The 23802-nt window shown below is 32.9% G+C and overlaps 2 protein-coding genes across 5 annotated transcripts; one reads left to right on the forward strand and one right to left on the reverse strand.

The window, feature by feature from the left end:
• Positions 1 to 2876: 2876 nt before the first annotated feature.
• LOC139098495 (uncharacterized) lies at positions 2877 to 20890 on the forward strand. 4 transcript variants are annotated; one of them, XM_070650723.1, is made up of 12 exons: positions 2877 to 3012; positions 5850 to 6384; positions 7769 to 7901; positions 7975 to 8144; positions 8296 to 9030; positions 15531 to 17099; positions 17162 to 17476; positions 17534 to 17854; positions 18546 to 18693; positions 18776 to 18981; positions 19509 to 19695; positions 20397 to 20890. In XM_070650723.1, the coding sequence occupies exons 2-12, from the start codon at positions 6276 to 6278 to the stop codon at positions 20707 to 20709; spliced, it is 4206 nt and encodes a 1401-aa protein (XP_070506824.1). In that variant the 5' UTR covers positions 2877 to 3012; positions 5850 to 6275; the 3' UTR covers positions 20710 to 20890. The 4 variants fall into 4 exon arrangements, 2 of the variants coding, with proteins under 2 accessions (XP_070506824.1, XP_070506825.1); XR_011545205.1 differs by lacking the exon at positions 19509 to 19695 and having other exon boundaries at positions 18776 to 19281; positions 20397 to 20512; XR_011545204.1 differs by lacking the exon at positions 20397 to 20890 and having other exon boundaries at positions 18776 to 19281; positions 19509 to 19635.
• Positions 20866 to 23334, reverse strand: LOC139098497 (facilitated trehalose transporter Tret1-like). The gene is made up of 5 exons (XM_070650725.1): positions 23209 to 23334; positions 22666 to 22962; positions 21668 to 22597; positions 21394 to 21576; positions 20866 to 21199 (listed from the first exon to the last, which is right to left on the reverse strand). Exons 1-5 carry the CDS (start codon positions 23279 to 23281, stop codon positions 20940 to 20942), a joined length of 1743 nt encoding a protein of 580 aa, XP_070506826.1. The 5' UTR covers positions 23282 to 23334; the 3' UTR covers positions 20866 to 20939.
• Between the last annotated feature and the right edge of the window lie 468 nt (positions 23335 to 23802).

Here is a 23802-nt window from a genome sequence, read left to right on the forward strand (position 1 = left end):
GCTCGTGTGATAACCAATATCTATCGATAGAAAAAACCGGAAGTCTTAACTTTGTGTTAAAATTGAGTTTTCGCGGAAACTAACTAACTTGCTAAAGGACAGAACGTGATTTTTTGCGATTTCTCGGCACTGGAAGCACCAATCATGAAGGAGTTTTTACCATTTGATAGGTAATACGAAGCACAAACTTTGAATGACCGAACTTTTTTTATAATTCGGCAAGGCTGAGGCAGTAAATCGAAAAAAGTAGATTTCTGTAAAACAAAAAACAATATATTCACACAATTTTGTGTGAATATGATTTGAGAAATTTGCTCTTGGCTTAGGAATGGTCTACTTTGAAGCTATGGGATATTTAAAAAAATTTTAAATTGAGGAACTAGGAGGATCCGAAATTGAAATCAAGCTGTCATGATTAAGATTGATGATCATCAACTCTGCTATCCGCCTCCTTCAATTTATCATTCTTTTTGGGACGTGAATTGAAGATTTCTCATGCTGACTAACTTCCTTTTGATGTTCCTGTTGAAAGCTTAAAGCAGATAATTAGTTCTGAGAATAATAAGAACATTTTATTGTCGAGACTGTCTGGAGTTTTTTATAAGAATTTCTATACAGTAGCTGATCGTATCTTCTTGTGGATTTTCATTGTTGGAATCAATTTCAATTGGAATGTATCAATTTCAGCAATTATTTGTTCATACTTTAATTATATAGAAAATGAGATAATAATGGATTTAATGAATTATTTCTCAAAGAATTTTACAATCGTTTCAAGTTATTCGTTCTTATATAAACTAAGTTTCTTTATTATTTTGAGTTTTGAAGATGATTTTCTAGCTGTTTTCAAAAGAAATTTTGGGATTCAAAGATTTGTTCAGTGTACAATTGAATAAAATTAGAATCAATGAATATAAAATCAGATGTAAAGATCCTGTAAATTTACAATTATTGAGAATTGTTTAGAAATTTACCATTCTTCCCTAGCGACACAAAATAAAAAGCTACGTAACGACTGTGCTTAGACTAAAGATTCATAATGCCGAGAACTTTGACCATTTGGCAAGTTTCGGTCTCGGTTTTGAGAATTTGACAAGACCCCTACTTCTAGAAACCTTAGCTTAGACTCAAATTGCTTTCACTAACATCAAATGGCGGTTGTCTTGGCACCATCCGACGATGACTTCTACTTAGTGTTATTCAAAATAATCTTGACAGAGTCATAAAGGAGCTTTTTTCCTTTGCATCACTCAGATCTGTGTCATGCTTTATATTTTGCAGCACAAAATAGCATATTGTCAAACCATCTTAAAGCCTTTTGACTTATAGCCTACCTTGTCCATAATTGACATTCTCAGCAAATATAATCGTTAATCTCAATATGTAGTCCAAAACCTTAATTTGTAACAAAATCATCGCATGATAAATGAGAATCTAATTGAAATTGTCATTAAACTACATTTTTATTCAATTTGTACTCAATTTAATGTTATTACAATCGTAATAATCTGCTAATTTGTGAATCATAAATACTCTTGTGTGTATTAAGCCTACTTACTAGATATTAACAAAATTCACATCAATTTTAGATGTTCTAAATTGATGTAAAATTATAATTATTTGCTATTTAAATCTTATTCATACTAGAACATGCCGACTACTCATTAGAATAGTAAATACCATCAGAACATCTTCCTGTCAACTATTTTAATACCAACTATAATAAAATCCCTTTGTATTACAACAATAATTAATAACAGAATACAACATTTGATTATTTTAAGCGTCTTTACTCTCCGTAGCTGTGGTGACGATCATGATAATTACAATTATTATGTAAAATCTCGGTTTGTGCTTTAATGACATTTAATTTGCCTTTTTGTAACATCACAACTCACCACGAATGTCGAAGATGATCTGACCTTACTGATTAAATTTGATGACACTCAATATTAATTCAAAGACGATCCAGGGTGTTAGTCTGAACATAGCAGAAAATTCCTTTCCGTTATGTCACTTAAAATAAATCAAAGATTTGTCAGTTGTTTTTGGATGAGTTTTGTGGGATGATGGAGGTGTTGGGTGTGGTTTGTCGGACTGGATTCAATGTTTGTCTGTGAAGTTGCTTAGTGACTTGTTTTAAAATTTGAATGTTTAGGTCAAATCTGAGAATTTTGGATGTTTATGACTTTTGGATACTCAAGCCACATGCCATTCAGGTTATGGACATTGATAAATGCACAGAAGTTACAGCTAAACTCCAAAAACGAGAAATCTTTGGTTTAAGGACAAAATAACACTCAAAAAGCTAGAATTCCCCAAATTTCCACAATTTCTCATAAATGCGCCTCAAAATCCAATCTCAAAACCTCACTTCCTACTCGAAATTTTCTTCTTTTTATTACGTCTACAAAACTGCATACTCACATTCACGACACTTACGAAAAAGAACATCAAACCACAAATTATTCACTTTTGTCGCAATGAATGAATGCGGAATGAGACAATAATAATAATTTTCGGTGATTAGTTCCAGCGAAATTCTTTCTATTTTTCCACTATGCTGAGCATATTTGCAGTTGACTTGAGGTGTTGTCGCCAGTATAAACAGAATCACATCAGCAACAGTAAGAACTGTTCTAATTGTATCAGCACGAATGTTTTGCATGTTGAATGTTTCCGCTTAATGTTTCAGCATGCTCATCCCATTCAATAATGTCGTATTGCCAAATGTATGCTGTTGTTGCTGGCTCACTTTTTACAATAAAATATAAAAAAAAAATGTGAAACATAACACGCAGAAGAACGAAAAAAAAAGTGATGTAGAGAGACTCTTTTGTTTAATCATGTTTTAATCAACATATAGCAACATTTCAGTTGGTGTCGCGCGCTGTCCGCGTATAGACGAAATAAATTGAATTCTCGAGATATTTTTTTTTAAAAAGTTTGATTTTTTGCGATATTTAAATTTTAATTTATTAAAATTAATTTAAATTATTCTGTTAAAAAATTGTAAGTGGAAGTGGATTAAAGTTTTGGATGAAAATACAAATTAATGGCGAATTTGTCAAAGCTTCCTGGAATTTTTTGTTTAAATTTGAATTTTAATGAAGTTTAAAAAATATTTTTTCAAAGTGAATCACAGTGAGCTTTAAATTTTAAAGAGTTAGTGACATAAAAAGTTTGAAATTTGGTAAATTAAGGTCAAATTCATCAATCCAAGCCTAAATTCGAATTTGTGGACACAATTCCAATTTTAACAAATTAGTTAGAAATTGTAAATTTCAAGAATCTTCTCCCAGATCTTCAGCATGTCCTATAATGTGAATTTAATTCACCTCCAAACTCAAATTCTCATTAAATCAATTAAATTTAATAAAAATCCTCCAATTACATGCTCATCAACCCAATTTGTCAACTCCATTCCATCTCATGTCTCACTCAATATCCTATTCAGAACTCAGGATGGAGACAATTATAATAATAATAATTAAATTAACCTTGAAAAAGTGGAATTTTATCTGATCGTAAAAACATTACCATAGATCGTTAACTAATTATTCATTTATAACAAACATCCAACATGTGATTCCACAAAAGAAGAGCGAAAAAAAATGTAAAGCATGTCCAACATAACTAAAGTACATTTTTTTATGTCAATTACAAATAAAAGCGCAAAATTCAATTTAGAACTTTAGCTTTTGACCTCACCTAGCTCATTTTCATTTCTATTTCTGTTTCTGTTCTACACACGCTCATCATTTTTGTTTGAAAGATTTTTTATTTTAGTCTGAAATTAATGAGATCGTCGATATAGTTCTGTTGTTGTTGTGTTGAGGATATATGTGTTCCATTCATGAATGCTGGTGATTTAGGGGTTCTGATGGAGTTGAAATTGAGTTGATTTGAGAGATTGTTGGGATTTTTCAAGAGCAAGTGAGTTTATGTGCTACTTTTGTGATACTCTACAGCATAACTCTAAGTTGATTCAAGTCGAGTTGAGTCGAATCAAGCTGAATCGAGCAGATTCGAGTAGAGTCAAGTCGATTCGAGTAGAATTGAGTCGAGTTGAGTCGAGTCGACTTCAAGCTCTGATTTCTAGTCTTCTGATTCGTTTCGATGTATTTTTTGACTATTTTTCATACCTGATAAGCAAAGAGTAATTCAATGTCAATATCTTAAACCATAACAGGTCATATAAGCATAATTTTGAATGACCGGAACTTGATGCTTACTTTGTAAATTAAGTTTCGTCTATTCCACCTGATTAACATCTATAAAAACTGTCTAATATGATGAAAAAGCTCATAATTATGAACAATAGGTCTTAAGTAAATTGAGTTTTGAAAGATTAATGTCTAACTGTGTGATTGCAAGCACTTAATGGAGAATCTCCTTATTTCCAAGATCATACCCAACCAAATATTATAGACAAACTAAAACCACAATCCTCAATCCTTCAAGAACAAGACTAACTCAAAAGCCTCACAAAAATCTCCACAAATCAACTCTCTCAACAACAGAAAATCAGAACCCCTACCCATCATCACATAGACCAACGAAAATGAATCTGAATAATTATTCTTCTACTTCATTCAAATTGCATCAGAATTATTTAGATACAGAATAAAAGAATTTTTAATTAGTTTGTTTTTATATAATTTCGATGTCGACAACATTGACATTCTACTGACAAAAATATTTTATTATTTTCATAGTCACTTGGCTTTAAATAAATTCTACAATTTTTTTTTTGCAATGAAATATTTTTGTGATGGGATTTTAAGAATTTTTTTGGAATTGAATTAAATGAGATTTTGGGATTATTGATGATATTTGACGAAATATTGACGTTTTTGGGACTTTGGGATGTAATTTGAGTTTTTGAGGACTTGTGAAGATCAGTGACCAAACAGTGATGGAGAGTTTACTTATCAGAGTGACACAAGGGTCCATTTGGCAGTTATTCGGAAGCTACACTGGTTTTTTACGACTCCAAATCAATTTTTTTATCTCCATTTTGTCGCTCGAGTTATTTTCTTACTTTGCTGCCTTAACATATCAATTATGATTAATATCTTCTCTTAAATCGTACTTGAAACTGACTATATCGCTTGATATCACTTGCCAATGACCAATACAATGTTGCTATCATTAAATACAAGCTGTCTGAGCAACACAAATGAAGAAATCTGAACAACGAAGCTCTTAAGGGTCAACTAAAGTTCTTTTATTAACGCCAAATGAAATCACTTCTATTTGACACCCAAATGGATGCTCCACGGAAGTTCTTCAATGTTGTAGCCATCTTCATTTGTGTTGCTCGTGCTAGGAAACCCAAAAAGAAAACCGGACTCAAATCAAGCTTACAAAAAATTTAAAAGCAACATTTTATCAAGTCAGATAGCTTCTAAATTATCCAATAATCTAAAATATTCAACCCAAAAACCTTTTTTGCACCAGCAACAAAAATTTTCAAGCTTGACAAAAAATTAACCTGTCAATGTTAAATTTCTTAATCTTTCATGTCCATGCAAAAAAAACATTGTAAAAAAGATTTGTAAAGACAATTCTTATGTCACAATAATTAATCACTCCTCAGCATTACATCTCAATTTCCTGGGATTGTCGAAATATGTTCAATTTTCGTTTCGGCTTCTTTGTATCTTCTCTGTGTTTTTTTGCATGTTTCATCGACCTCTTTATTCTGTCTTGTGCTCTTTAGGCAACATTTTCTGTTGTTGTTGTTGCTGTTCTTCTTTCTTGCTGTGATTTCGCTGGAATCAAAATATTTTTTAAAGCTACCGACCTATTACCGAAAAAATTGAGAATATTTTATTTAATTGCAGACATAAAAGAAGTTTTGAGAGAGTTTTGTAAGGAAATTAGAAGTTGTAAAATTTGATTGTGATTCATTCACAACATCCAGCGTAGTTTCTGAGCTCAAAATCAATCAAAATTCAATCATCAAAGCGGATTCTCTCAGAGAAAGTGCGCTAAAAAAAGAGAACAAAAAAGTGATTAAAAATACGGCAAATATGTGATGAATCTAAAGCACAACAGTTTATATCGGTGACAAAAATTAAGATTTCTCATTTCTTTTATGCTTACTGTGCTACACCATCATGACATTTGTAATAAAAATCAAATAAAAAGAGTTGGAATTACTGTGCAAAAAAATTACTAATAAACGAAGGAATTAGAAGTGAAAGCAAGACAAGCTTGATATTTAAATAATTTATTTTAAGATAAGAGATATACAGAAATTAATTAAAATGAGAAAAAGACATTATTTAGCAATTATACTCATACATTTCAATGTGATAGCACCAATTGTTGTTAATTGTGTACAAATAGACAATGAACTCGTTTCAAAGCCACACTGTAAGTATAAAAATTTCATTTTTAAGTATCAACTTGTGTGATTTGCATTATCAATTGATTTATTATCAGAATTAAGCATAATTAAACTGGATTTGCATTCAATAATTTCCAGTTTATTGCTGTTAATAATTGAAATTACTTCTTTAGAATTGAATCAGAGTTCATTCAGCTCAAAGTGCTAATTGCTGATTAATATTAATTTTTTCATGCAATGTTCACGAGATTCCTACTTCCGGAAAGTGTAGAAGCTATTAAAAATTGACATCCGAGTTCACTGCATTTCAAATTTGATTTAGCAGCACTTAAATATTTACATACATTTCGGATCAGTTTTGTTAAGACAATTCTGGTAAAGGTTTGAGTTTATTGGCTTAGAAAACTGAGCGACAAAATAGAAAAAGACTCCTTTATGACTCCAAACATCAACTAATGTCAAATAGAAGCTGCATCAGTGCAGCAGTCACTGTAAGCACCAATGAGACAAGCCTGAAATATTTAAATAGTGCCGCAACATTGATCTTCTTTACCAATTCTTTCAACAATTCCTTTAACTCTCCCCGCATTCCAGACCAGATTTGAATATTAATTTCACTGAAAATAACCTTAGCATTCAACTTTAGGTTGTATCCCAAAAGTGGATTAATTAATTTTATCTTCCAGACATCCACAAAAATTAGAATGTTATTTTTATATCTTCTTATTTTCGGAATGTTTATGGTTGTAACATTTTAGATTAAATGATAACCGGATCCAATTTATAATGTGCTGATTAATATAGAGAATATTGTGAATTTTGGGATTTGCAAGTCTCGAAAGACACAAAAGATGCAAGGGAATCAGCATGCAATCCATAAATGATAAATACTTGGAACTAAATGAGAAGTATTGATTCATCCAGAATAAGATGTGCAAAATATGAATTTCTAATTGATCAGTTCAGCTTCCCTGACTGAGTCCTACATTTCGCTCCACATGCCATCTTGACATTTTCATAAATTCCCATGAAACAGAACTTCTTGCTACCTTAATCCCATAAAAAATCCCTTTCGCAACGCCAAAGTCATAAAACTTCTCCAATTACCTTTAATTTATTAACCCAATATTCACTAAAACTCTCTGAAAGAGCATGCAGACAAGACAATTGTAAAGACCTGCCAATGCAATCGCTGAATATCCGTTTTGCATCTGTTTTATATTTTCTTAATCTTTTCGATTCGCATAAAAGCGGAGAACAACGCAAGTTCATTTATTTATTTCTTAAGTCTTAGATGAATTAACATAAACAATTGATTAAGATGATGCAATTCCACTGAGTTGTGCTGTTCGTTCCTTTACTTAAGCTTTTTTTCATCTCATTTCAATTTATCAATTCTCTTTTTTTCAGCATGCTTTGAACGAATTGCCATTGGCGCAATGCTTCCATTTGACAAGACTTTTAGACGATCTGACACAAATCAATTAGATGTGTGTACGAGTTTATGTCTACAAGATGCTGAATGTACGACATTTGCTTTTGGGTGAGACAAAAATTTGGCATGCTTTAAAATTTCTTTTCCTTGAATTAAAAGCCATTTATGCTTAAATACGCAGAATATCAACGCGAGGAAATGGAACGTGTCAATTATCATCAAAAGTTATTGACGGTACGGGGTCATCACCTGCTGGAACTATTTTTGACCCCGATTTCGATCTTTATGCTAGAAAGACATCAAATTGTTTAGTCGATCCAAGTCCTAACAATAATTATCCACGACCTGGAGGTTAGTATTGATTAGTTATGGCTATTAAGATGGGAGGAAGTGAAAGTATGAAGAGAAAATCGAAAGACTTCGATGAGGCTATAGGGAGGATCCGGAATATGATTTTATACATCAATTGCTAATTCTATCAAAAATTTTAACTCAATTCTAGCATTCGAGACAAGCAGCACCTTAAACCCCTCAACACGTCCAACAGCCAGCACATTCCCATCAACCCAAGACACATCCCGTCCAAATCCAACAATTTATGTACCATCACCAACATCAAGTGTATATTCAAGCGGTTCAACGACACAAGATGGCAGCGACGGCACCACATCAGGTGATTTTTTAACAACCTCGCTTGGTTCAACCTTCTCCTCTGATAATAATCCAACTCGTCCCGATGACCTTTATAATATTCAAAATAAATTTCCAACAACACATCCAGCTATCAATCGTGATCCTCAAACTGTCGGCTTTCAGCCAGACACATCGTCAACTCCCAGTTATCATAGTCAAAAACCTCAAAAAGAAACCACACGTCCAGTTGTGATTCCACCTCGTCCACATTATGAAACCGATAGTCCAGATGTTCATCATTCATATCCCCTTAATCCTGATCCATTTCCATTTTATTCACCACAAACACATCCACATTATCACTATTTTTTGGATAATTATGATGATAAAAATTCACATTTTCCCACAGGAATTTATGCACAAAATGCACCATCCTTGCACCCAATTGATAATCGTTATCATGCGCACATGAATCATTACGACTTATATCCATCTGGACGATATCCGGTAAATGGAATCAATTTGGATAATTCAGGATATAATGGAAATCGAAAGAATGGTTATCAAGTAACTGACAACAGTCCCGACATACCACGTCCAAAGAGTAAGTATTGACAGATCCATTTTAATATTCGAAAGCATGACAAATGTTTCAATAAGTAACAAAAGAATGTTTTGGGTAAAATATTTGGAAACGCATTCAATTTCCGCAAGCATTAAAATTAGCATCAAACACAAAAAATTTGAATGACCGCACAAAATAATGAAAATGAAAATAATAATAGCTTCTGACTCACAAGCACTGCGGTTCTGTTAAAGAGACAACAATTAATTTTCATTTTCACTTAACACTACACAAAAAAAGGCGCATGTTGGCAGTCAGAAATATTTTTTTATATTCAACGATCCATTGTCTTTGCTCACTTGAATGTAATTTTTTTGATCAATGTCATGTGCAAGTGATGAGTTCCTCTTGCTAAATCACTATTCTTATGTAGCTATCGTGAAATTTATGCTCTTTATGCTTTAGCTGGTCTTTTTTGTTGATTGAGGGAAGATAAGATGATCAGTTTGTGTGATGGGCATGTAAATGTTTTGACATCTTTTGTTGGATGTAGTTTTTTTGAGAGTTAAGGTAGGTAAGGGTTGGGTTTAGATACTGAACTATGTTCTGGAACCAAAGCTACATTGGAACTGGTTAGGACAAGTCAATTGAACTATTTGAAGCTGTAAATACACGGAATGTCAACTGTTTGCCCAAAATGTTAGTTACGCGGTTCAAATACTTGATTATCAGTAGAAGAATATGAGTCTATTGACTAAATCTTCTACAAACAGTCAGTTACGCCTTGATGTTCACTATAGTCCCTCAAAAAATCCAAAAAATGCGCCTTAGTCGCTATCAATTCACTTCCATCTCCATCCAATCATTTCTCATTCTTGCCAATTCTTACATTATTCAATTCTCTTCTTTTCACCTACAATTTCTATAATGACATGTCCAGTGATTCAACCAATCATTCTTGATCACATATCCGCACGCATAACGATGCAATATTACATCTTATTATCGATAATTTATTATGATTTATACAATTTTTTCCCTTCAATGTTAATTGCAAAACTAAACAAGATCTAAACAAAAAATTTCATTGATATCGTCTGTACGTCACATTGTTGTAAATTCGATTTCATTCTTACTGATGCGTAACAAAGCTAAACACATACATAGAAATGACCGATAAATGAGCTTGATGCATCTCATTTAATTTTTTATACGTAAATGTTGAGAGCATGTGCTTGGCAAAATGAATTGAGGGAATTTCTTTGCGTGCCTGCAATCAATTAATTTGATAATGCGACAGTATTTCTTATGACTTGAAATTAAGTAAATATTTTAAAGATTTTTATGGACGATAAAATGCATGAATTACAGAAAAATTCTCAAAAAAAATCCCAGTTATAGCTTCAACCTCACAATAATGCATAAAACATAAGAAATCATAAATCTTCATGCATAAAAGAAGAATTTATATGTTTTTTTTGTTGTTGGATAGCATTATGACCTCAATAAAGGTAACAAACAAAAAACGGAAGGGTTTATAAAAAAAGAGATAAAATGGAAACAAATTTGCATCAGTTCAATAGTTATCGCAATGTTTTGATCGATGCACCACATTTTTACGCTCATTATATGCAATGGCTCTTTATGAAAAGGCAGTTGTGGATGACTTTGGTGTAGCTTTATCGATAGAAAAGGTGTGATGATGTTGGACTGGGCTTTGTCAATTTTTTGAGATTTATTTGCCACTGTTTGATCTTAGATATCAAGTGTAATTACCTGTTTGGGGCATTTAAATTGGTACTTTTGGTTCTGTTGATGATTTGTAGCACATTTGGCATCATTTTAGCTTTTTTTGAGCAATCGTTGATTTGAAACTTGAAAGGTTTCGAAACTACAACGTTCCTGACAATTATTCAGTCCATCTAAACACTTGTAGACTGAATTCTACACCAAAACCCATTTTAACAAGCTCCACTGATAATATTCCCACAAACACTCCACTTTTATAATCAAACTTAAACTTATTCTGACCAAAATTTTAAAATTCTGTGAGATAACTCACCTGAGAAACGAAAATCTACTCCGTTCTACTTCAAACTTCAACAAGAATGTGGCAATTTAATTAATCAAAGAATTCTTTAAGCAAAATTAATTCTTTAACCAACTGAGATTAACCTCATTTGTAAGTTATGTTCTCAGCTATTTGCCGTCATTTGTAATAATGTTAAACACAAGAATTTGTTGATTCTTTCGGAAATAAACGGAATTTCAGAAGCATGCGGATTTGAATTAATTTGAAATGCAGATTCAAGACGAGTTGATGAACTTAGCAAGATGGTCGGCTTGTATTGATGGATTCAAATATTCTGAACATAACGAGTGAGAGTGCTTCAGACCTCTGCGTTTTGTAGATAGTTCCAGTTTGAAGTAGGATCAGAGTCAATCCGAATTTAAGTTAGAAGCCATACAACCCGCGGTGTTCACATTTTTAGAAACGCGATTTTCCAGAAACCCTGGTCAATTCTTCAGACTTTTCCCATCTCTGACAGCACATGACGCTAGATTTCTAGCAAAATTTCTATCACAAACTAATGCCACAAATCAATCCTCATATCTACAATTCAAACTCCAAGACACATTAAGCACTTAATTACCACCAATTTATAATCCTGACAAATTCTCGTCCCCATTCATGTCAACACAGAATTTAAATTAAATTACCCACCGTGCAATAAGCACAAATTAAAAATGAGATCATTTCCTCCACACATATTCAGCATTGGCAAGTGTGAATATTAAAACCATTCAGCTTTCATGTATCAGTAACAAAGAAGCATGAAGAACAAAGAAATTTGTGATCTCATGAGACTATTATGCTTAAGTTATGTCTTTATTCTAACATATTAAAATACCTACAAGCTTAATTCGCACGGTATAATGACACTGTTGGTTATTTTAGGCAGACATAGCGTCTCAAGACAAATTAATTAATTCACAAGAATCGTCCGCAACGTTGACCACGATATTTTTAAAACGGCAAATTAGTTGATCTGATTTTTTGTGTGCTGTGTGCTTATCGCACGAGGAAAATCTTCCTTCCTTTATTTATTTTATGGTAGACATGTCGCTGACATCAATGCCATCAGGAAAAATTCCAATTTGAGACGATTTATAACACACAAAAATATATTCATGGCATGAATCATATCATTAAGTTTTTTCCTTTTAATGTGAATTTTTTGCACGGTATTAATGGTACGCGGTGATTTTTAAGTTCCTGTGCAATTTAATGGCAACCGGAAAAATGCAGAAGAATCTCAAGAATTTCTTTAAGTTGTCATTGTCCTCTATATTTTGGGAATTATTTTAGCACAAAGAATTGCGACAAGCTTAAATACCCGAAAAAATAACATTTCTTTAATGTCAAAATTATTACATTTGTTTTCACCCACCAAAGTCAACAATTAATGTCATTTCGGCAATTAACTATCGCATTGTTTTAACTCAAATGTGCCTAATGATTGTGCTTGATGCTATGGCTTAACAATCATGTAATTATTTTCATCTATGAATAAATTAAGCAATTGATATGTGGTAATTCTTTCAATGTAAAATTTTTTTCCTGCATTTCTATTGAAATGGAAAATTTTCCTCAAACATCTCAAGCATTTCTTTTAAATGATTCAATTCTCTCGATTAATTGTTGATTAATTTATTGGTTTATGGTGGATTATTTTTGAGATTGTTACGTTTTGTTTGCAAAATTTATTTTTCATATTGTTAAAATTTGCTTCAAATCTTAACTTTTGAGTATTTAATATAAAATTTTGATAAATTCTTTCGTGCTCCGGGCCAAAGATTGATAAAAAGGAAGATAATTGTTATTTTGATTAAAGTTTGTGATTGTAGAAGCACTCAAAGTTTCGATGTGGACAATCTACGAAAAAATGAAAAATTTTGATCCAAAGTCAATGAGTTTTTGCTTCAAAACTAAAGTTATCTCAAATTTGTCAATTTATTCTCAAAACTGTCAATCTACTTTCAAAAACTTATATTAGGGATGGTCCATAAATGATGCATATCAATAATTTAAACTTTTGACGTCACAAAATCCAAAATTTTGACACAAAAGTAATTTCATAGACTTTAAACCAATTCAACATCATTTTTGTCTTAATATATTGCAAATCATAAGTTAACGATCCCATTAAAAGCTTACCAACTTAATTCATCATCCACAAACTCATCATTACATTCAAAAAACAAAAAAAAAAGCCTCTTGCAAGGCTATGCAAATTACTTCATAAACACACAATTTTACTTTAAATGTTATGGAAAATTTGACTCTTTTGAATGAACACCCCTTCCATACATCAATTCTATACTATACAGAAAAAAAGATGACTTTTTTTGTGCTCATTAACAGACTGGCCATAATGTAAGCTCTCTACATCTAGTTTTCTCACTTGTTTGTTCTCTTCTGTAGTATACACTCACGTGCGAGTAAATGTATAAATAGTAAAACAAATTTGAATTGAATTTTAGTATCCGATTTAACCGCGAAATATGCATTGCAGTTGTTGACTGTTGATTTTTTTTTTTATTGTTGCATTTTTATTTGTGGAAATAAGTTTAAGGGAAAAACTATAAAAAAATTGTTCATGTGGCTGGAAAAAAATTATTAAAAATTTGTGTTTTGTGATATAAAAGACTGACTAATGAGTTACTTATTAGAACAAACAAATTAAGGAATATAAAAAAAAAATATTAAAAATGAGTGTAGTTAAATTTATAATAATATTACTTAGTGGTATAGAATTTGCTAGTGCAACTTTTAGTTTTCTTGAGCCCCCAAGTTCAATAATCATTCTAGAGGATCCTAAAGGTGGGTTGGAGTGTAATGAAGTTTAATAACAGTGGCTAATATTGTAGAAATTTTGAAATTTCTTAAAAAATATTGCAAAAAAGTGACAATTTGGAACAAATTGTTTGTAAACTTAGCAGCTTTAGTGTTAAATGGATATACCTGAAGCCTAAAGTCACTCCAAACAAAGTTCAAAACCCCAAACTCATCTTTCCACAAAAATAAATGGATTTTATATGCTAATTATCAGATCCACAAAAGTTAAATAATTCTCATATTAAAAACCAACAAAAAATTAATTCGAAAATCATAAAGGAACTGAATTCATCTCATAAAATGAGGTAGCAATAAAGATTGCTGTTGAGATAAGATAAAATATACATGAGAAATATATGAGATATGAGGAGTCTAGAATCTGTGATTTTCATGAATTTAAACAATCGGTTGTAAAGTGATTTGGGTTTTATGTGAGCAAGTACTTGATGATACTTAGAACTGCATGCTTAATATATGTAGATTTAAAGTAGTAAAAGATGACATTAGAAATCTAATTAAATACAGTGTATTCCTACGCTCAATCTTAGAGTCAATACTTCTGGAATCAGTTATGAAATTTAGATAACTTACTTACTTCCTTTTCGAAGGCACATGAGCGTCCATTGCCGCATTTAGAGTTCTTCAGAAGCTAGATCTGCCGTTAGATAACTTCTTCCAGTTTCTAATTTCCAGCACTTTTGCATCGTTGCCCATGCAGCAATTCCATGTGAACTTTAGATATAGTGTTCCTAAATCCTTTCTTACTCACTTGTTTCGATGGACACACAGATCAATTATGATCTATGATCCCTTTTAGAAGGCATCTGAGACTGTCTCTTACATCGGTTCCTACTTGCCAATTGCCAGAGCATGCTTTCGATTCTTTCTTCAAATGCTAACACCAATTGCAATAGCCCTTGTTTCTAAGAATGTTTGAAAAAATCTTAGAAAATTGAGTAGCAATTTTAGCTCAGCTGTCAATATTCCAATTACGCTTCTATTAAGCTTGTAATCTACATTTCAACGAATGGATTTGCTTTTACCTCTCTGAAGTTTGCTACTAGATTTCATGTTTTAAAATCAACAAATAATCAAACAAATGTGATTCCCCGTGTGATCTAAAAGAGTGCAGGAGTTGCAATAGCATCTGCATGCAAATCCAAGAACTCTCACTATCGACATATTAAACTTTTACTTTTCCTGTCACCATTTAAATTAAATAAAAATTGTATCAATTAAAAATAACAGCAAAATTAAATTAGCGAGCATCAAACTTGCCTGCCCACTTTTGCAAAACATCCAGTATCCACACTCAGATCATTCTGTAATCTGCATAAAAATCAGAATGCTAATTAATTTTTTTTTGTTAAGCATATATGCATTAGAAATTTTATTTCATCGAGCTTAATTACCCTCGATACTTACGTATAATGTTAGCACGATGAAGAAAAGATTTCATGACAAAATAAAAAAATTTTCATTCATTTTTAATCGAAAATGTGCATTTATGGGCTGCACAGCAACAAAAAAACTAACATCCACATATTTACACACAAAGTCATTAGAAGAACAATCAATTTGAATATAATATTAACTTTTATTTTTCATTATTCAAACAAAAAAAAAAAAAAATTCACAGCATGTTTCCGGCGTGTATTAGCTGGTAAGCGTGTTGCATCACATTGGATTCGTCGCACGCTTATTTGTGAGCGTCTTGAAGATTGCCAGCAACAATGCTCAGAGGAGAAGAGATTTTCGTGTGAAGGTTTTAATTATCGCATAGATCCAAGCGGTCGTGGTCAAGGTGAATGTGAACTTGTGGAAGTTCCACTTTCGCAAATGGATTTATATTCAAGTTCACATAATCGTGATTTAAATTTAATTCCACATCCTGACTATGATTATTATGAAAAAGACCGTACGACAACAAATTGTCGACCAAATTGTATTGATTGTCCAAATCGTCAAAAGCCGTCGTCTGGTTATAAACCATCAGGTGGAAATGAACATGACCGAGATAGATATCGACCTGAAGTCACAGCAATTGATAAATATAGACCAGAACATAATATCTATGAATCACGACCAATTGGAGGATCTTGGGATCGTTTTGGAAGTTCAAACTTCTATAGCGGTGGAAGTAAATACTTCGGATCACATTATCCAGACCCAAAGCCTTATCCAGATAATAAGCCATTATATATTGATAACAAGCCTTCCTATCCTGACAAACCATTATATATTGATAATAAGCCACCATATCCTGACCATAAGCCATCATCATATGGAGGATTCCAAGCAATTGATAGATATGACATTGATCATGGTGGATATGACCATAAACCATTCAGACCGCCTCCACAATCTGGTTCAGGTTCACATGGGTATATCGATTCAGGAGACTACAGTTACAGACCGCCACCACCTCCTCCATCAATTCATCGACCTCAGCCAATCCCTTCAAGACCTACAGATGAAGGATATAACAGACCTCAGCCAATACCCTCAAGGCCAACAGACGAAGGCTACAATAGACCTCCACCAATCCCTTCAAGACCCACAGACGAAGGCTACAATAGACCACAGCCAATTCCATCCAGACCTACCGATGAAGGCTACAACAGACCTCAACCAGTTCCTTCAAGACCAACTGATGAAGGGTACAATCGTCCACAACCAATCCCTTCAAGACCTACAGACGAAGGATATAACAGGCCACAACCTTCAAATCCCCAAAATCCATCTGACTATGATAGACCTGATCCTCCATATCAGCCATCGCCATCGAAACCAGACTCACCACCTCAAGACAATTCAGGCTATGGAAGTGGAAGTAATCATGGACCAAATTCATCACCTCCAAAACCTGGCTTAGGATATCATGACAGAGATCCACCACGTCCACCACCAAGCTATCATACAAACTTCCATCAAAAACCTTCAGCTGGATTTGTGCCGTATTTAATTGGACAAGATTCATGGGGATCATATGGTGGATCTTACGGATCTGTGTCTTATAGACCACAAGTTGATTACTGGGGATTGAAGAATGAAATTAAGAGAATTGATGGACCTCCTCATTTTAATTACTTTGAACTTGGACCAATTGAAGATAATAGCGTACATCATCGGTATGGATCACCGTCCCCTCCAGCTTATGGACAGCCTAACTTTGGATCAATGTGGACAAGAAGACCTGGAATGGAAGGTAAGATAAAGTTAATCTAAAATTTACTTAAAATTAATCATTTTGATTCCCAAAATATCCAGATTGTTCAGTCAAGACAAGCGAAGGTTTCCGACTACACAAAGGTATCGTAAGAAACGCAATGACAGCAGCAAGTGTAAAGGAATGCGAGAAAATGTGCTACGAAGAAAATAAATTCAGATGTGGCGTCTACAGTTACCGCTATTCTGAGCCCATGCGTGACAACTGTCTACTTTGCGATCGTTCATTTAGCTTCCTTGATGCCTATGCAGATATTGTGCCGGATAGAAATTACGACATTTATGCAATGAGTGATGATTTTTCAGTTTGTAAAAAGGAACCGCCACAAAGCTTTGCATATGGAAGTCCTAATGATCGTGAGTAAAACATTCTTAATGCTGACTTGATGAAAATTTAAATTTTTAATTTTACAGAATGCTTCATCCGAACAATCGACCATAAAAGATTCTTTAAAGCCATTGTGAGAGACTCATTAACAGTTCATTCCATTAAAGACTGTGAAATTGAGTGCATCAAAGCACAAAAGTTTACATGTCGCTCCTTTACATTCCGTTATGGATCAAAAACCAGCGGTACAATAATAGATAACTGTCAACTAAGCGATTGGCCTGTAAGAGACATGGATCATGACAGACATTTGATTCCTGATGATGGCTTTGATGTCTTTGAGAGAGCTAGCTATGGACGAGGATGTGAAATTGTTCCACATGAACACAATCATCAGAATCCAAAATGTGAGTCGATTTGAGTGGCTTTTATTTGAGCGCGTGCTGATTTTTAATGATTCGGTTTAATGACAATGTTATGTAATGTTTTGTGTGAGCTTGAAATGTTGGAAAATTTGATGTTTTCGTTTCGGTTTGTCAATTTAATTGATGTGGATTTTGCAAGTTTTGCGAGACTTGATAATTATGATAATTAGTTATTTTTGGATAGAATTGACAAACTGAAGCGTTGGATTGATTAATTAATGTATAACCTTTAAACTTGAAAGTAGCAATCGAGTCTACAAAGGTAAAATTAAATGAAGTGGCTAGTTTAAGCTAAAATTATACATACGTTCAATGAAATATTGACTTTTCTTTAAATTCCGTTGATTTTGGTCCAACAAACTGTTGATGTAGCTCTTAGGAACAATGAATTTGATTTTAACAAGCAGATGTTTATTATTTGAAGATTAAAAACAAACTAAATATTTCTATAAAAAGGGTTTGCAACTACGAAAGGGGAAAATCAACTACTCACAATTTCAAATACATTTTAAAAATTAAACGACCGTTGATAAATTCTCTACAAATTTTTCAACATTAACAGCAAAATTCACAACTTCATCAACTGCGCCTTAGAATTCTAACCTCAAAACTACAATCTAACAATAACAATTATTTCCAATTACTCTTTTCTTATCTCTTTTTGCAATATCAGTGTGTTATTTGGGTTACGGATCGGCGGCAAAGCTTTTGTCATCAGCAATTAAAAAGATAATCACAGTCTCAACAGAGTTGGAGTGCAAAAATGAGTGCATCAGATATCGTGAAACATCGCCCTTCAAATGCTTATCATTCAGCTTCGGGTAATTTAATTAAACATAGAAAAATGAAAATGGATTAAGTAATATTAATCATGATATATATCTTGTCTTTTTTCTATTTCAGTTCACAAGTCAGCACATTCAATTGCGAAATGTCTGATTTAGATCAGAGTCAATTGAAATTGGATGTTCATTATACTCACACACCTAATCGTGATTTCTGGCTGTTTGCATGGGATCCATGGGATTATACATGTCGTGATAAAATCACATCAATAAGCGGAAGTCGAGTCAATAGTGATCGTCGTATGGACATATTCCGCGAACCCGGTAAACTATTTAATAGAACATCCGTGATTTCATCACAATCGACATCATCATCACCAATTTCACAACACGTTTCCAATCATTCACAAACTCAATTAACAGGATCATCGTCATCCTCCACTGCACAATAAACATTCATAACTTAATTTATTTATTTTTGTTTTTCGAAATCAAAATCTCTGCAAAATTTTACAACTAATCCTAGTAGCAATAAGAAGCATTATTTATTATTTATTTCGGATGCCTGCACATTGTGAAATTCATCATTTTCTGTATGATTTTATCAGCATTTAGTGACTTTAAGTATGCAAAAATTTATTATTTCTTCATTTCACTATATCCTTCCATAAAACCTCTCATTACATGCATTTACTTACTATTTAATCTCTTACTCATTCGTATTCTTTCAATTACTTTACATTTATGATGATGTACCTACTTCCAAACATATATAAAAATATACTGATTCTTATATAACACACATAAATATATCAAATAAAACCAAAAAAACCCTTGATTGACATAACAAGGTGGTATAAGTACATGGAGACATTATTCTGTAAGCGGCAAGCCATGTCGAATGGGAACAAAATGTGAAAAGAATCACATTGCTGGATTTTATTCGTGTGAGATTGACGGTGGAGAGATTGGAAGCTGGGATTTTTGCTGTCGCGAAGATCATCCATGTGGCTTTAGTAGAGATTTTGAATATCCTTGGTAATTTTTGTTCTTTTTGTGTGCTTTTTTTTTGATAATGGAGATTGTTGGCTGGATGTTTGGGGAGATGGTTTGAAGTTCAGGACAGCAAGGACGACCCTAACAGGCAAAGAGGATGCTCTCAAGAGCTTGTTCTACTTATTTATTCAAGTTGAGCTTGCTCGCGAGCATTATTCTGAGTTTGAACTGATCTTAAGTGTATGCTCTATGCCTGCTAGTATCGGAATCATGCATTTTGTCTGCTTATGGCTGAATTCTCCAGAAATTTGGTTTTGAACTTGCATTAAGGCACTCTAACAGTCAATGAACATGTTTTCATAGAACATATAGATCAATTCGGTACCTAGAAGACCGCTTTGCCTGTTAAGGCAGTTCTGCGCTTTATTATCAATCTTAACCGATGTATCAAGTCAAAGATTGGCTTCATGAACTTACCGTTCAACATCCAGACAGCAACTCTTCAATTGTTTCTGCTAATAAGCAAATTTTCTTTACTAACTCAATATTTATTTTGACTAAAGCTTTACCAGCTTTGCTTTTTAAGCTTTGCTTATCAAAATTTTGCTGATTTTCCTTGAAGATAAATACTATTTCAAAGGAAAATCGTGCTTTTATGACTAACATCCTCCATCCAATTCAAAAAACTTAAACTATAATCTAGAACATTTAAGAAAAAATCCATAAAAAATACCCCAAAACAGGTGCTACGTCGGCGTAGAGAAAGAACAATGGCGAAGCTGCTCAGTCAGTTACACACCAATTCAAACTCAACATCATCAACAACAACAACAGCCCCAAGGATCATACAGTACCAACACATATGTAGCAACAAAATATCCAAATAAAAAACACAGTATATACCAAAATCCACCACGACCCGGTGGATTTGGACGAGATTTGACCATAAATGAATCACAACTTCATCCACTACAGTATTTATATTTTGATGGACCACCCACCAATACAACAGAGATAAGTAATAATGCAATAGATTGTAGTCGCGATAGATGTTAAAATGACAATGAGCCTGCCTTAATAATTAATTTAATTTCTACTAAAAAAATGGATATGATTTTGTGCGTTTTGAATCTCATTTTTTTGATAACATTAATTAGATTATAAGAAAACTTTACATTTAATTTATTTTCATATATTTTTATATAAATCTATGAATAATGCCTTAATAAACTTATGTCCATCCTTCCTTTCATTTAAGGAAGTAACTGTATGAATTGAATATAACATCAGAGTCTTGTATCGTAATCACATTCATTGCATTTTATAATTTCAGCTTTTGTCTTAACTACTCTTTGGTGGTTCTTTTTTTGATGCTTAACTTGTTCTAAGTACTTTTCGAATTTTTCATTGCTTTCCCAGTTCTTTACATTGAAATCTTTGGGGAATGTGTCTGGAATTGTTGTGGATCTTTTGATTAATCGTCTTGAAAGCTTCTTTTTTCCTGCAAAATGGTCTTCGATTTCTTGTAAGGTTCTGTTCTCAGTCTCTGAAATTGAGGAATGGAATTGGATTAGATTAAGGCTTAGATTTGAAATGATGTTCAAGATCAGACTCAAAACAAGTAATTTTAGTTGTTTTTGTCAATTGGCATTCAGTTATTTTCTGGATCTTTTAATCCAGTGCCAATCAGGAAACCATTTAACAACCCATAATAATCATAAATAAATCTTCATTTCTTACCTGGCAAGAAGAAGAACAGAATCGCACATCCAACGAAGCTTACACAAGAGTAAATGATGAATGTTCCTGACAGTGTAAACCATGTAATCATTGACAGGAACAATTTATTTGCCAGAAATCCAAAGATATATCCAGTTCCTCCTGATAAACCTGATGACACTCCTCGAATTTTTGCTGGATATACTAAAATGAATCAAAAGTACAAGAAATCAAGTTCTGATTTTTTCATAAGGAAAGTCAATGACAAATTTTGCGTACAGCCTTGACAACTTACTTTCTCCGACAAGAATCCATGGCAGTAATCTAATCCCGCTATGTGATAGTAATGCACTTAGCAGCAAGAGTGTCAAAGGTATCCAATAGTACTGATTACATCCATCAATTGTAGAATCTTGATCCAATCCAAGCATCGTCTCATTCTGAATTAATATTTCCGATTCTAATAAGCTTTCGTGAAATGCCGTAGCATTTTCTAATTCTAAATTTGTCAAATTAAAGCTATTGCTTGTTGGAACTTCTATATGTTTTATCACGATCGAATAAATTGCTGTAAGTAAGAAGCAAACTCCACATCCAATTGTCGATACAAACGCAAGTTTACGTTTTCCAACGAAATTAACAAAAACTACACAAATTAAGGTTCCAATAAATTCTAAAGCACCAAGAATAGAAGTTGCAAGACGTTTGTCCATCGGTGCATTTAAGTCTGTAAATATAATGACTGAATATGTCTGAAGAGTTGTCATTCCACTAAAATGTCCAATAAAGAAGCTTAATGAACAAATTGCGTATGGAAGGATGAAAGTTCGTCGTCCGAACTCCTGAAGATTGCTCTTAAATGATGGCTTTTCATTCCTAACTATTGTTAGATTCTCATGCAAGTCTTCATACTCCTTCCTGACATTATCAAACGATGTTTCCCATCCTCTCAGCCACATTATTGATATTTTGGCTTCTTCGTCCCTCTTCTTCATGATCAGCCAATGTGGTGACTCTGGGACAAAGAATAGCAAGATTATGGCAAGTATAGGCACAGCTGATGATACCAGTGTGATTATTCTCCAATTTAGGAATGTTATCATGATGAATTGTGAGAAGATGCCTAAAATTATGCAAGTACTTCCAGATGCAGCTAAAAGACCGCGAATTTTCGGAACAGTTATTTCTGCTACGTAGGTTAGGACTGGTGCTTCCAGCATTCCACCTGTGGGTTTGGGGAATGTCAAATTTGAAAATTTAAGGTTAGGAGTCTTAAATCCATCCAGCACTCACCCGTAATTCCACTAATAGCCAATGCAATATACAACTGATAAACATGTTGTGAATAAAAGAAAATAATCCATGAAATAAATATAGGAACATTAACAAGTTGCATTGCACGACGTCGACCGATGAAGGTTGCAAAACTTCCGGAAAAAATACATCCAAGTGGTACACAAATTAAATTCAATGAACTTATCCACGATATTTGTTCTTTATTTAACGACAATCCGTCATTTTCAAGATCATCGTCGTGATTTTTGAGTGACGAAATTAGAACTGTGGGAAATCCGAGTGTCATTCCAAAGCCTGTGAATGATTATTAATTGAATTATTGTTCAACGGTTTTTTAAAATTAAAAATTTTAACGAAGATTGAAAATTCAAATTTGAAAACCATTCAATTGTATTTGGCTTAATAAAACATTTGTATGGTTTTAAACGTTTAAATTCACGAATTTTCAGTGAAACTTCAGAAAAACAATTTTTTCAATCAAAGTTAAGCACTTGCTTCCACAAAAAGCATCTAATTCTATATCTGTATCACATTTCCTACCTATTAACACAATATTCTTAACACTAACCGCTAAAACTTGCGGTAAAACTTCAAGAAAGCTCGATCGAACCATTTTAAATCTCCTTAATATTAATTCCTATCCCCGAAGTGATCGCTTTCGAGACTAAACGGTGAATGAGACATAAGTACATTTTACTGCTAATCACGTCAAATATTGCATTTTTCTTTCCGTACATGCATCAACGTAAAAAAATAAAAATATAATTGTATTCACGAAATCATCAATTGTGCAGTCTAAATGGACATGACATTGAAAATAAAGATTCTTTTTAAATAGTAAATTAAATTGTTGATTTTGTTATGATAAAGGAACATCAATTGATTAAGCTATTCAATGAATAATATGAAATAATTTCTAAAATGCACGACAAGTGTCAAAAGACGTTATCCACGTGCGATAAGAGAAATTTATGATTTCGTCATACATGTTTAGGTTTGTTAATGACGTTATGACAGTTCTAATTAGTTTTGTGATTGAGGAAATATGTAGTTTTGAGTACCTTGGATCAAGTGCCCTAGTAACATTTCTTGTATAATTGTAATGAAAGTCAGTTGACTGCAATTAGCATGTAT

Source organism: Chironomus tepperi, unplaced genomic scaffold (genome assembly GCF_022539635.2).
Source record: "Chironomus tepperi strain 1889 unplaced genomic scaffold, CSIRO-AGI_Ctep_v1 contig_445, whole genome shotgun sequence".
NCBI lineage: Eukaryota > Metazoa > Arthropoda > Insecta > Diptera > Chironomidae > Chironomus > Chironomus tepperi.